Source organism: Coregonus lavaretus, assembly GCF_964263955.1.
Source record: "Coregonus lavaretus genome assembly, chromosome: 4".
Lineage (NCBI taxonomy): Eukaryota > Metazoa > Chordata > Actinopteri > Salmoniformes > Salmonidae > Coregonus > Coregonus lavaretus.
In genome coordinates this window covers 70980812-70996254 of record NC_139991.1, presented here as the reverse complement: position 1 = coordinate 70996254, position 15443 = coordinate 70980812, and the positions used below count along the sequence as shown (strand labels likewise).

The 15443-nt window shown below is 45.2% G+C and overlaps 1 protein-coding gene across 1 annotated transcript; it reads right to left on the bottom strand.

The window, feature by feature from the left end:
* Positions 1 to 1048: 1048 nt before the first annotated feature.
* On the bottom strand, positions 1049 to 2850 carry LOC311127532 (la-related protein 6-like; the record flags this gene model as incomplete). The annotated part of the gene is made up of 3 exons (XM_084159352.1): positions 1049 to 2095; positions 2246 to 2483; positions 2825 to 2850. 3 exons carry the CDS (start codon positions 2848 to 2850, stop codon positions 1049 to 1051), a joined length of 1311 nt encoding a protein of 436 aa, XP_084015478.1.
* Positions 2851 to 15443: the final 12593 nt, after the last annotated feature.

Genomic DNA, 15443 nt, shown 5'->3' with positions numbered 1-15443 from the left:
CGACACGCCAACAAAAGCAAACAAAAGAGCTCTCATGAGGCATAATTTTCGTCATTGTCAGCCTTTTGAATCAGAAAAGAAGCCCTTTGCTGTAGTGCAGGGACTCTCGACACAGTCCTTGAGGCCTCCGGCAGTTTCCCATGTTTTACATTTACATCATTTAGCAGACGCTCTTATCCAGAGTCACTTACAAATGTTGTCATGGCGACATTCGTGTTATAAATATACAAACAGCTTTTCTCCACTAGAGCACGGTGCAATGTTGACCTGCACTCAGTCAAAACAGCAGCCGTTTTGATCTCAATATCAAATCATTACAGGGTAACAATTAAATATCTTACTGGGATCGTTTTCTATTAAAAATGGTCAAAAATAGCTTCTTAGCAAAGAGCAATTTATCAACAAAGAATTTTGCTAAGACTGTCTGGGAGTGGTCTGAGTGCGGAGGGGAAAACTAGCTGTTATTGGCAGAGAGGTTTGGAACTCTCTTTCTTATTGGTCTATTAACTAATTTACCGCCTGTTGATAGGCAGGCCAAAACTCCATCCCACCAAAACAGGCAGAAATTTCAGGCGGCCTTTTCAAACAGCTCTTACACTAACAGGGCAGCGTCACAGTATTATTCCAACCTCATAGTGTGGAAATGTATATAAAACACAGGAACATCACGTTTTTGACTGCACTGGGCTTTTTAAGAATATAAATAACTGCAGCTGAGTCATAGAATGAGGAAAGATAGGAAGTTAAGGTATAGTCACTGTGTGGGTGGATGTTGAGATGTTAGCCACAGGATTTAACAGCATAACGGTTAGAAGTCCTAGTCCTTATAACATGTTCAGGGGAGATACTCCATTGGAAGTGCATCTTAGTCCAGAACTAGGCATTTTCGGGATACCGTCCCTACATTTTATTTCTAGAATTCACCTTCAAGATGCTTTTTACAGTCTTTACTGCACACAGGTCTATAAGAGACTGTAAAATGATCAAATCTATCAAATTCAATAGATTACTTCCTGAAACGTATAACAAACAACACAAACAGCATTGGTCATGTCTTGAGGGTGTACTGAAGTGTTCTTCCTACGATGGAGCTGGGAAATCCTCTTGTCCCATCTGGCCCGTAGGGGAACCGGATGACCCCAGGGGGCAGGGAATCCCCCATTAGGACCCTCTTAATACCCAGACTACCCTGCATACTGCTGTTGCTGTCATCCAGGGAGGATGCTTGCACCGCAGCCAGTTTACGCCTCTGGAACCAGAGGCTGCTGCTATCGGACGAGTTGTCATAGTTGCGTCGACTGAGATCCGGGCTGGTGTCGGGGCTCCTCCACATCTCGGAGGCCAGGAGCGGGGAGACCCGCGGAGGGGCAGGCAGAGGTGCCCGGAGGACCCTGGGGCTGTGGTAGGGGCTGGAGCGAGGGCTGTCCCAGGGGCTCCTGCATACCTGGCCCGAGGAGAACCGAGGCATGTGTAGCGGAGAGGCCACCTCGGATTCGCCGGACGAACTCCACGCCAAAGAGTCGTTCCCTCGGAACTGGAGCTGCTCCAAGCAGCGGTTGGCGATTGATGCACCTTTACCGGCACCTCTCTCCTCAACACAGCTTCCCAACTTATGGCCTGCTTTCTTCTTTGACGTCCTCCCGATCAGGACGACTCTCACAGAGTCCTCGGACTGGGACAGCTGGTGGTAGGCTCTGCCGGCGCCTTCCAAGTCCTCATACTCTACCAGAACACTTTCCTGGGAGCACAGCTCAGGGTACCTGTAGGCGAACCTCTGGACTTCTGGTGGGAGCTCCTTCCCCGGCCGGAACACCCTCACTGTGCAGATGCTTCCAAAGGGCTCCAGGAGAGTGATGGCAGTTTCCATAGTGCTCGTCTGGGGTGCAGGGACGTCTTCATTTCCACCATTACCACTAGAGGTCAGCGCAGCAGAGATGTTCCACACAAACAGAATTCTGCTGGGCACCTGAACCAAGAGGGACTCCGAGACTGGGTCTTTGCGACGGACCTTGTTGCCCTCCTTGTTGACTTCTAGTTTGGAGGAGTAATTTAGGGCGTAGGCTGTGACTCGCCAGTCTTTGGTTAGATGCTTCATCTAATAGAACATGGATGTAAATGTCAAGTTAATATCTCAATCCCTTGATATAAAAATGTGTTATAACAAAATTGAAGTCAATATATTTAAAACAGGATATTTTTTTCAGTTGCATTAATTGGAAAATTAGGGAAAAGAAAAGTTACTCACCTTTTTAAAAGATGTCAGCAGCTTTATGTTCACATAACCCATCTTGTTTCTTCTTACATGTTTTAAAAGGAATGCATCTTTTGCTAGATTTTCATCAGAAAGATAGTGTTCTATTTGGGTCACCATCTTCTGTGTAAGATCAGCATCTGGAGGTGACCAATCATCCAACTCCATGTCTTTATAATTTTCATTGTAAAAAGGTCGGCAGATAAATCTAAGAGAACAAAAAAAAAAAAGACTTTCAGACCACAATTACCATACTGTATGATAACAGTATTTAAATGCCTAATTTCCTATATTTTGTTAAATTAAAGCCACATTCTGGGATCTGTGTAAATTTGTTTACCAAGACTCAAATAACAACCATAACACCATGGAGTATTGGTTATTCTGGGCAAGACAGTTATACAACGAATAGAATCATAAGGCATAGGCCTATATTCTTGAAGAGTCGATGTCACTCATTGAAATCCCAGATTGTGCATTCAATTTATGCCATTCATTGACCAGACATACATTTTAATTTGTCAACTTGTAGGCAAATTAAAACAACATACATTCATAGATAATATCACTTGCCTGTCTTCACTTATGGGGCTCTCCATTTCTGCTCTCCGTCCCTGGTCCTCCTGAACATTAGACGTTCTTCTTGCTTTCGAAAAGATTCTCTGACGAGATACGTTACATTTCTCCAACTACAATCTACTTGCAGATACAGGTGTTTATGTCCTCCCATGACCATTGCGCGCGAATTTATAGTCTCGAGCCGCACCGGTCAAGTGGAGATGGCGGGGGCTCTCATCACGAAGCAGCTCTCGAGTTTGTGTGGGCTTAAAATAGCCTACACTTTTCATTCAAAATAACTCTTAACAGGATTTCACCAAAAAAGGATATCGCTTCCGTCTGACGTTATTGCAACCATTCAAACCTTTCCAAAGGACGCGCAATTCGGTCATAAAGAAATAAACGGATGTTCTTGAAATAAAATGAACAAGATAAAAGTTATACCAGATAATTTATCTCAGGAAAGCCCATAGATCGGTATAATAACAGCCATGAAATGTAACGGTATGTTATCATTTTCAGTAGCTCCATATGTACCAAAACTATTTGAGCGGTTGGTTCCCCTTTAGATTGCTTCAATTTGGCTACCGGTATTTATGTATTTTTGCTTTCTGGCATCACCTTGATATACACATATAATTAGGCCTATGTAATTATTTGGTTTTTACATCAAAGCAAAAGACAGTAAAGAAAAACATTTCAACTGAATGACAATGCCATAAACATTGTGTTATTACACAAGTAGGCATTTTATTATCATTTTCATACAGACATTATCCTACACCATATATAGTCAGTGGTATCTGGGGTCCTTGGGACGTCCCTACCCTAAACTCTAACCTTAACCTTAACCATAGCCCTTACCTAAACCTAACCTTAACCCTTAACTTCACCATTTAAAATGTCAACTTCAATGGGATAGGGATGTCCCAAGGATCCCAGATAGCACAGACCATATATAAATAACTACATAATGAGCTGATACTTATTATATAAAGCTTTATTAACATAAAATACCATACAGCACTATTAGAACAAGAATGACACCCTAAGCCATTTCTAGTATCCTTGTGTTTTTTGTTATCGCTGTTCTGATTATTTCATTATCATTTATCACTTATGTCACTTTTTCATTGTCTTGAGTTAACCTGTTAACTAAACCCGCTAACTCAACCTTGAGTTAATTCAACTCTTCATGATGCACTTGTCTTTCTTTTAGTGTTGACAAGCAGCTGGAAAACGAGACAGTATCTGATGTCCAGCAGGGGGACTCAAACCTCTGTCCATCTCTCTCTCCATCCATGTGTAGCAAAATGAAATGTAGTCTTAGCTAAGCTTTGGGATGTGACAAGACAACCAATATCACTTCATTATAAATTATGATGTAATCAGTGAGTAGGAATGCTCTCTGCCGGGCTTCTTTGTTCAATGTCATACCTGTGTGATAAGATCATTATGGTGTTAACAGAAACACCAAGTTTACAATATTATTTGTGGGTGGAGATTATTTGTGGGTGGAGATGTAAATTGTGATTAAAATCGATGTTTACATCAACTGCACTGAACAGCAGAGGCTCCCTTTTGATGCAGCCCTCTATCTGTCCATTACATTTACGTCATTTAGCAGACGCTCTTATCCAGAGCGACTTACAAATTGGTGCATTCAACTTATGATAGCCAGTGGGACAACCACTTTTTTTTTATGGGGGGGTGGGGGAGGGGACATAACTATTGCGCTCTCTATACACATGTAAGCCATTATATCCATTAACCCTAACCCTCATTCTAACAGTGCCCCCCAAACCTTAACCCTGAATGAAGGATAACTGTTTGTGCCTGTTCATGAGTTCTGAGGATATTGCCACTCTTTAGGAGTGACGGGTTAACACATACGTAATGGCTTTTCTCTTTTGTGGTTCAGGAAGTTACATAAACTCAGCAAAAAAAGAAATGTCCCTTTTTCAGGACCCTGTCTTTCAAAGATAATTCATGAAAATCCAAATAACTTCACAGATCTTCATTGTAAAGCAGGGGTGTCAAACTCATTTTAGCTCAGGGGCCACATGGAGGAAAATCTATTCCCAAGTGGGCCGGACCGGAAAAATCATGGTATATATAACTTAAAAACAACAACTTCAGATTGTTTTCTTTGTTTTAATACGATCAACATACAACATAAAGCTGGAGCCTGAGGACAGTGTGTCCAAAATAGTACAAGCACAACATCACTATTAATCATAAAACACGTCAAGTTTATTTGAAAATTCTAAAGAAAAAGAACACACAAACACACAATGCCTCAGTGATTAACAGAACTGTTTCACAGATCACAGAACTATATCAGGGTGTCATTTCTCAGGCAGAAATGTAGATAAAAATAATGAAATCCTGTTCCCCAAACAAGTGCAAGAACCACAGAGTCAAGAATAGGTTAAATATACAAATAAAATAAAATCAATTAAAAACAATAGCACATAAACATAAAAACATATAAACATAAAGCTGGAGCCTGAGGACAGTGTCCAAAAGCACAACATCACTATTAATCATAAAACACCTCAAGTTATTTGAACGTTCTGAGGACAAAGAACACACAAACACACAATGCCTCAGTGATTAACAGAACTGTTTCACAGATCACAGAACTATATCAGGGTGTCATTTCTCAGGCAGAAATGTAGATAAAAATAATGAAATCCTGTTCCCCAAACAAGTGCAAGAACCACAGAGTCAAGAATAGGTTAAATATACAAATAAAATAAAATCAATTAAAAACAATAGCACATCAACATAAAAACATATAAACATAAAGCTGGAGCCTGAGGACAGTGTCCAAAAGCACAACATCACTATTAATCATAAAACACCTCAAGTTATTTGAAAGTTCTGAGAACAAAGAACACACAAACACACTATGCCTCAGTGATTCACAGAAGTATATCACAGATCACAGAACTATATCAGGGTGTCATTTCTCAGGCAGAAATGTAGATAAAAATAATGAAATCCTGTTCCCCAAACAAGTGCAAGAACCACAGAGTCAAGAATAGGTTAAATATACAAATAAAATAAAATCAATTAAAAACAATAGCACATCAACATAAAAACATATAAACATAAATCTGAAAGCGTTGCTCAAACTCCCGTAACAGTCCCGTTATTTTATCTTTGAACCGCTTCATGTCTGCCACATGTTGGGTCGCGCACACATTTTTCAGACAGGGGAAGTGAGCTGCATCACCACCGGCAAGTTGCGTCTCCCACAATGACAGCTTCAACTTGAAAGAACGTATGCTGTCATAATACTGCGTGACAACTTTGTTGCGCCCTTGCAGCTGTTTGTTCAAGTTATTCAGGTGCTCTGTAACATCCACCATAAATGCAAGGTCCTGCATCCATTCTGCGGAATGAAAATCTAACACTGGTTTGCCCTTTTCTTCCATGAACTGTTCAATTTCTTCTCGTAAATCAAAGAAACGCCTCAGCACAGCACCTCGGCTTAACCATCTTACCTCAGTGTGGTATGGCAGGCCATAGATGTGGTCTTTCTCTCTGAGAAGGCTGTCAAACTGACGGTGATTCAGGCTTCTGGATCGGATGAAATTAACAGTTTGGATGACCACCTTCATGACGTTATCCATCTTTAATGACTTGCAACACAAAGCCTCCTGGTGCAAAATACAGTGAAAAGTCAAAAAATCACGTCCTCCATTTGCAGATTGCACTTTCTCTCTGAACTTTGTCACAAAGCCTGCTTTTTTCCCGATCATTGAGGGCGCACCATCTGTAGCCAGGCTGACAGCGCGGGACCAGTCCACTCCGACCCTGTCCAGCGCGCCGACGAGTGCGGTAAAAATATCAGCTGCTGTCGTTGTATCTGTCATCGGCACCAACTCCACGAACTCCTCGGTGACGGTCAATGTTTCATCAACTCCGCGGATGAAAATGGCCAGTTGTGCAACATCTGTAATGTCCGTGCTTTCATCAATTGCAACCGAAAACGCAATAAATGACTTTACTTTTTGCTTCAACTGGCTGTCCAAATCCACTGAAAGATCGGAAATCCTGTCTGCAACTGTGTTTCTTGTCAGGCTGATATTTGCAAAAGCCTGCCGCTTTTCAGGGCACACAATCTCTGCTGCCTTCATCATGCATGTTTTTACAAATTCACCCTCACTAAATGGTTTTGAAGCCACTGCGATTTCATTAGCAATGAGGTAGCTAGCTTTCACTGCAGCATCACTGATGTCTCGGCTGTGAGTAAACACAGACTGCTGTTTCTTCAGACCCGCCAACAGTTCATTCACCTTCTCTCATCTCCGCTGTCCTTGAAAGTTGTCATATTTGTCGGCATGAAGACTCACATAGTGGCGACGAAGGTTATATTCTTTCAGCACTGCAACATGCTCTGAACACACCAAACATACAGCTTTCCCATTCAATTCCGTGAATAAATAGGATGACCATTTTTCTTGGAACACTCTGCACTCTGCGTCCACTTTTCTCTTTTTTGACAGAGACATATTGGGGCAATGAGGGTGCCAAAGCACATAATGTTAAAAGTAGAAGCCGTAATAAATATCGCGGGCAAAACAAAGTAGCTCATTGGCTGCACGTGCTTGACCTACTTGCTCTGCCCCGGTATAAACAGTTTGCTTGCTTAACACAATTGCTATTGCGCCATCCAGTGGACGCAATTGGAACAGCAGTTTATTTTATAGAACAATTGCAGCGCATTTTTATACTTTACAAAATTATTATTATTATTATTATTATTTATTTTTTTTAATCATCTCGCGGGCCGGATTAAACCCGTTTGCGGGCCTGATCCGGCCCGCGGGCCGGACGTTTGACACCCCTGCCTTACAACTTACAATGAACACCTTGTGAAACAGCTGTGAAAACCAACCTGGCAATATTTAAGATTTTAATACATAAACTTTTATATTTTTTGGTACAGTTGTGTCCTTAATTTATTTTCACAGATTTTTTGTACACTCATATGGCAATCATAGACTAAAATACTGAATTCTGGTGTGTGGAATATAGAGGAGGTGGTTGCTGTGTGGGTGGGAGGTTCTGCCGGTCACTTGTTCTCAATAGGCAGCCAGTCTCAGAAGGGGGACTTGAAGAGGGAGACTGCAAAGTTCAGGCACTGCTGCTCTCTTTGTTCTGAGTGTTTGCAGTGCTAGTGTTTTTAGTTAATCTGTGTATCTCACATATTATGTGCCCAATATGATAGAGCAAGAAAACTTTCTTATCAGATAATGACAACATGACAGTAACAGTAGCTCTAGATGGTGTAATGAAAAGTTGGAGGGTGGTTGGTAATGGAGGACATCAGGTGGATCCACGTCTGGGTGTTGGGCAGAACTCCTAGGTCCTGGAGAACAGGAGCAGAGTTAAAGGGAACAGGATAGGAGACAGAGACGTAAACAAGCAAACACACAGGTTACACTTTACTGGGAGAACACCTGATGGATTAGTGCAGTGTTATAAATCGGAGATACAGTGGGGAAAAAAAGTATTTAGTCAGCCACCAATTGTGCAAGTTCTCCCACTTAAAAAGATGAGAGAGGCCTGTAATTTTCATCATAGGTACACGTCAACTATGACAGACAAATTGAGAAAAAAAAATCCAGAAAATCACATTGTAGGATTTTTTATGAATTTATTTGCAAATTATGGTGGAAAATAAGTATTTGGTCACCTTCAAAGAAGCAAGATTTCTGGCTCTCACAGACCTGTAACTTCTTCTTTAAGAGGCTCCTCTGTCCTCCACTCGTTACCTGTATTAATGGCACCTGTTTGAACTTGTTAACAGTATAAAAGACACCTGTCCACAACCTCAAACAGTCACACTCCAAACTCCACTATGGCCAAGACCAAAGAGCTGTCAAAGGAGACCAGAAACAAAATTGTAGACCTGCACCAGGCTGGGAAGACTGAATCTGCAATAGGTAAGCAGCTTGGTTTGAAGAAATCAACTGTGGGAGCAATTATTAGGAAATGGAAGACATACAAGACCACTGATAATCTCCCTCGATCTGGGGCTCCACGCAAGATCTCACCCCGTGGGGTCAAAATGATCACAAGAACGGTGAGCAAAAATCCCAGAACCACACGGGGGGACCTAGTGAATGACCTGCAGAGAGCTGGGACCAAAGTAACAAAGCCTACCATCAGTAACACACTACGCCGCCAGGGACTCAAATCCTGCAGTGCAAGACGTGTCCCCCTGCTTAAGCCAGTACATGTCCAGGCCCGTCTGAAGTTTGCTAGAGTGTATTTGGATGATCCAGAAGAGGATTGGGAGAATGTCATATGGTCAGATGAAACCAAAATATAACTTTTTAGTAAAAACTCAACTCGTAGTGTTTGGAGGACAAAGAATGCTGAGTTGCATCCAAAGAACACCATACCTACTGTGAAGCATGGGGGTGGAAACATCATGCTTTGGGGCTGTTTTTCTGCAAAGGGACCAGGACAACTGATCCGTGTAAAGGAAAGAATGAATGGGGTCATGTATCATGAGATTTTGAGTGAAAACCTCCTTCCATCAGCAAGGGCATTGAAGATGAAATGTGGCTGGGTCTTTCAGCATGACAATGATCCCAAACACACCGCCCGGGCAACGAAGGAGTGGCTTCGTAAGAAGCATTTCAAGGTCCTGGAGTGGCCTAGCCAGTCTCCAGATCTCAACCCCATAGAAAATCTTTGGAGGGAGTTGAAAAACTGTGTTGCCCAGCGACAGCCCCAAAACATCACTGCTCTAGAGGAGAGCTGCATGGAGGAATGGGCCAAAATACCAGCAACAATGTGTGAAAACCTTGTGAAGACTTACAGAAAACGTTTGACCTGTGTCATTGCCAACAAAGGGTATATAACAAAGTATTGAGAAACTTTTGTTATTGACCAAATACTTATTTTCCACCATATTTTGCAAATAAATTCATTAAAAATCCTACAATGTGATTTTCTGGATTTTTTTTTCTCATTTTGTCTGTCATAGTTGACGTGTACCTATGATGAAAATTACAGGCCTCTCTCATCTTTTTAAGTGGGAGAACTTGCACAATTGGTGGCTGACTATATACTTTTTTCCCCCACTGTATGTACTTTTCAACACTTTAGGAAAGTATAGCCTACCTCAAGCTGGTCCCCCTCCGACTCAGAGCACAGAGAATCAGACTGATCCGAACTCACTGGTTCTGGTGGATGGGATACCTCCTGGGGGGCTCGGACAATCGATGGTCCTAAAGTCATTTGGAGAGGTAAATTGAAGAGGTACATTTTTATAAGCTCAGCAGAACTACAATTTATTGCTTTCTCAAATGTCAACCAAAGCTTAACATACTTTGTCTATTGTCCTTCACCGAAGTGTAGGGTGTCAGTGCTTTCAGTGGTCGACCGTCCAACTGCTCCAACTGGAGAAGATTATTGGCTTCCACCGAGGTAACCCTAGGAAGACAAAGAGAAAAATATCAGTGTTAGGGAAACTAAAACTAGCTTCAGGTTATTTTGTGTGCAAATGCAAATAGTTATTATCTGAGATTTTTTACATTCACTTTAACAGATGGTGACCCCAGCTAGGAGCGAAAGATCAGCGAGGTTTCCCAGGTCTCGCCTTCCTTTCGTCCTTCTTCCAAACCAGTAATTTGCCCAGTTGTCATAGGACTTGGTCCCCTTCTTGATTCTGCTCCGGTAGCTCTCCTTCTGTTTCTCCTACGCATTTTCCATGCTCAGTCTCACCTTGATTGATAACAGGAATAAATGCAATTACATTTCTTACATATCTCTTGGAGGTCCAGAAAATAAATTAACAGCGGACAATCATTTTTACCTGGTCAAAAACCTCCACATCCTTCTCAGTCCGTGCCCGAAGGTGGTCCTCGAAGGCGTTCTGATCTGGTTCGACAACTTCCACCACATCAGGTGGGGTTTCAGTGATCTGAAAGTACGTTATACAAAAATAACAATAGACAAACAACAACACTAATAAGTCAATCACAAATTTGAAAGACTACAGGATATGCAATAATTGTATATACAATTGCATTGTTTACCTCAGTCAACAGCTGCGGCTCCCGTCCGTACTCGGTGGAGGCCTGGATGCTGCTGTTGTGTGCAAAGAGAATTACCTTCAGGTTGGTTGTTCTCTCACCCTTCCTGGTACCAATCAAGGGACTTGCCCCTGGCAGTCGTGAGGGTCTGTTTGGTCCATTTACCAAACCTGGAGGAGGGGGTAGGAAAGAGATATCTATTGACAATGTAAGATATTGAAATATGTCTTATTATGTAACATTGAAAAACAAAAACAAATTTTAAAAAATAAATAAAACAAACCATTGACGACAGAATATAACCTATAACATCCGTACCTTGTTCCAGCGTTCATGACCTCGGTCACTCAAGATGACCTCAGGAGAACCGTGGGTGTTGAAGATGTCCATCATTGCCTTGGAGGTGCCCTCGCCAGTCTCATCCTTGATGGGTATCATACAAAACTAAAATCTATTTTTGGTCCCAAGCACCCTTTTTAAGGGGTTGCAGAAGGGAATTTAGAGTTAAGCACGTACTCTTCCTTTACTGACCTTAATGGGTATTGCCTCCACCCACTTGGTAAAGTGATCGGTCGCCGTCAGACACCAGCTGTTGCCATTCCTGGATTTCGTGAAGGGTCCGATGAAGTCCACCCCTAACATTTAAAGTGTTAGAGAGAAGATTACTTTATTCTTACCCGTATCTGTGACATACTGTGACACTCTGGCTCTATGGACGTTTATATTGAGCCAGGGTTGTTCATTTTCATGTGTTTGGGTGTATTTCATTTGGTGGTGTTGGGGATGGGTGAGTTTCATATTGTTTGTGTCATGTGGTGATTGGTCGATGACTCCCAATCGGAGGTAACGAGTGTCAGCTGTCGGCTCGTTATCTCTGATTGGGAGCCATATATATTCTGTGTGTTTTCTCCTTTGTGTTGTGGGTTATTGTTTCTTTGTTGCTGTTTGTCGTATTTCAGTATAGAACTTCACGTATCGTCTTTTGTTGTTTTTCGTGGTTGCTTTGATTAATAAAGTCATCATGTTCACTCGCAACGCTGCGCATTGGTCCAATCCTTCAGACGATCGTGACAGAATAACCCACCACAAGAGGACCAAGCGGCGTAACAAGCGGCAACAGGACCTACCTACGCAGGATTTATGGATGCCTCCTAAGGATTTTTGGACATGGGAGGAGATTCGGGCTGGAAAGGGTCCTTGGGCACAACCGGAGGAACATCACCGCCCTCGTGAAGAGCTGGAGGCAGCTGCAGCCGAGAGGAGGTGGTATGAGGAGGAATATCACCGCCCTCGTGAAGAGCTGGAGGCAGCTGCAGCCGAGAGGAGGTGGTATGAAGAGGAAGCGCGGAGTCGAGGCTGGAAGCCCGTGGTTACTCCCCAAAAATTTTTTGGGGGGGGGCACATGGCTTGGGCGCCTGGGCAGCAGGAGGCTGCCACAGGGAGAAAAGGAGAGAAGGCTATCGGATTACGGGAGCCATTGGCGAGTAGAGGGAGGGAAGTTGTTGTGGCACGGCATGAGAGACTGAAGTGTGTTCCCAGTCTGGTCCGGTCCGTTCTTGATCCCCAGTTAAGGCCAGTGGTGGGTGTTCCCGGTACGGTCCGGCCTGTTCCTACTCCACGCACCAGGTCCACGATGTGCGTCGCCAGCCGGCCTGAACTGGCCGTCTGCCCAACGGCGCCTGAACTGCCCGTCTGCCATGAGCCTTCAGAGCCGTCCGCCAGATCGGAGCCGCTAGAGCCTTCCGCCAGACAGGAGCCGCTAGAGCCTTCCGCCAGACAGAATCATACACCTGCTATGGAATCAGCAGGAGCCGACGCAGCCCATACTAGACTGGAAGCTCAGGTTCGGAACCAGAAAGAGCAGCTCCTGCAGATGGGAGCCGCCCTGCTGGAGGTGATGACTGCTATCCGAGGCTGGGGTCCGCCTCCACCGCCAGCCTCCCAGCCAGCACCATCAGCCAGCCATGAGCAGCCAGATCCGTCAGCCAGCCATGAGCAGCCAGATCCGTCAGCCAGCCATGAGCAACCAGATCCGTCAGCCAGCCATGAGCAGCCAGACCCGTCAGCCAGCCATGAGCAGCCAGACCCGTCAGCCAGCCATGAGCAGCCAGATCCGTCAGCCAGCCATGAGCAGCCAGATCCGTCAGCCAGCCATGAGCAGCCAGATCCGTCAGCCAGCCATGAGCAGCCAGATCCGTCAGCCAGCCATGAGCAGCCAGATCCGTCAGCCAGCCATGAGCAGCCAGATCCGTCAGCCAGCCATGAGCAGCCAGATCCGTCAGCCAGCCATGAGCAGCCAGATCCGTCAGCCAGCCATGAGCAGCCAGACCCGTCAGCCAGCCATGAGCAGCCAGATCCGTCAGCCAGCCATGAGCAGCCAGATCCGTCAGCCAGCCATGAGCAGCCAGATCCGTCAGCCAGCCATGAGCAGCCAGATCCGTCAGCCCGCCAGGATCCGCCAGATCCGTCAGCCAGCCAGGATCCGCCAGAGCCGTCCTGCCAGGATCCGCCAGAGCCGTCCAGCCAGGATCCGCCAGAGCTGTCCAGCCAGGATCCGCCAGAACCGTCTAGCCAGGATCCGCCAGAGCCGTCCAGCCAGGATCCGCCAGAGCCGTCCAGCAAGGATCCGCCAGAGCCGTCCAGCCAGGATCAGCCAGAGCCGTCCAGCCAGGATCCGCCAGAGCCGTCCAGCCAGGATCCGCCAGAGCCGTCCAGCCAGGATCCGCCAGAGCCGTCCAGCCTGGATCCGCCAGAGCCGTCCCGCCAGGATCCGCCAGAGCCGTCCCGCCAGGATCCGCCAGAGCCGTCCCGCCAGGATCCGCCAGAGCCAGCCAGCCAGGATCCGCCATCTAGTCAGGTACTGCCCCTTAGCCCGGTGCTGCCCCTTAGTCCGGTGCTGCCCTTTAGCCCGGTGCTGCCCCTGAGTCCGGTGCTGCCCCTGAGTCCGGTGCTGCCCCTGAGTCCGGTGCCGCCCCGTAGTCCGGTACTGCCCCTTAGCCCGGTGCTGCCCCTTAGTCCTGTACTGCCCTTTAGTCCGGTACTGCCCCGTAGTCCGGTGCTGCCCCTTAGTCCGGTGCTGTCCCTTAGCCCGGTGCTGCCCCTTATCCCGGTGCTGCCCCTTAGGCCGATGCTGCCCCTTAGTCCGGGGTTGCCCCTTAGTCCAGGTGGGGTTAGGTGGAGGGTGGTCATTGGGAGGAGGCTACCGAAGCAGGTTGTGACTGTGGTGGGGTGGGGATCACGACCGGGGCCAGAGCCGCCACCATGGACAGACGCCCACCCAGACCCTCCCCTAGTCCTGATGTTGGTGCGCCCGGAGTTCGCACCTTTAGGGGGGGGTACTGTGACACTCTGGCTCTATGGACGTTTATATTGAGCCAGGGTTGTTCATTTTCATGTGTTTGGGTGTATTTCATTTGGTGGTGTTGGGGATGGGTGAGTTTCATATTGTTTGTGTCATGTGGTGATTGGTCGATGACTCCCAATCGGAGGTAACGAGTGTCAGCTGTCGGCTCGTTATCTCTGATTGGGAGCCATATATATTCTGTGTGTTTTCTCCTTTGTGTTGTGGGTTATTGTTTCTTTGTTGCTGTTTGTCGTATTTCAGTATAGAACTTCACGTATCGTCTTTTGTTGTTTTTCGTGGTTGCTTTGATTAATAAAGTCATCATGTTCACTCGCAACGCTGCGCATTGGTCCAATCCTTCAGACGATCGTGACACATACAGTATGCAGATTTTCATATTTGTAAGCATACTGACACACACACACACACACACACATTCTATAATTTTGAACTCTGCTGTGGTCAAATAAAGCAACCATTACAAAAAAACTTATCAGGGCAAAATTTGAATTATGACACTTACCGATCATGTGCCATGGTGAAACAACTTTGATGGGCTTCAACTCCGGCGCCACAGTCTTCACCCTCTCAAACCTCTGGCAGTCTAGACAGGGTACTGACCTTTAAGCAAAAAGTGACAAATTGAAACATTGTGTGCCTTCTGATATGACATTAATTGAAATCATAATAATTTCAGATATAATAGAATGTGATTGATAAACAAAAGGTTATTTCACTTGCCCAGCTGTCCACCTCCTTGACAATTCCCCATCAGAAGAAGCGTAAGTTGATTTTAGCAATCATGTGCTTCACTCCGAAATGGCCAGCATGCATCTCAGTCAGCACGGCCTCCTTCTCCTCCTTAGTAAAAATCACCCTCCTGTGCGGCTGGCCATCCTTCCCCCCTTAGGTACATATGATTGCCTAACAAGTTGGAAGAGAAGAGTTATTGAAATACTCAAGTCTAAGTACATTTGCACTGCTGTCTTTCTCTCTCCATCTGTCTCTCTGTCTGTCTTCCACTCTCATCCCACCTCTCTCTCCCTCTCTCACTTTCATCCTTTCTTTCTCACTTTCTCATAATAATGGCATAATAATGTCTGGAATGGAGTCAATGGAATGGTATCAACCACATGGAAACCACGTGTTTGACACCATTCCATTTACTCCATTCCAGACATTATTATGAGCCATCCTCCCCTCAGCAGCCTCCACTGAAATATATGTA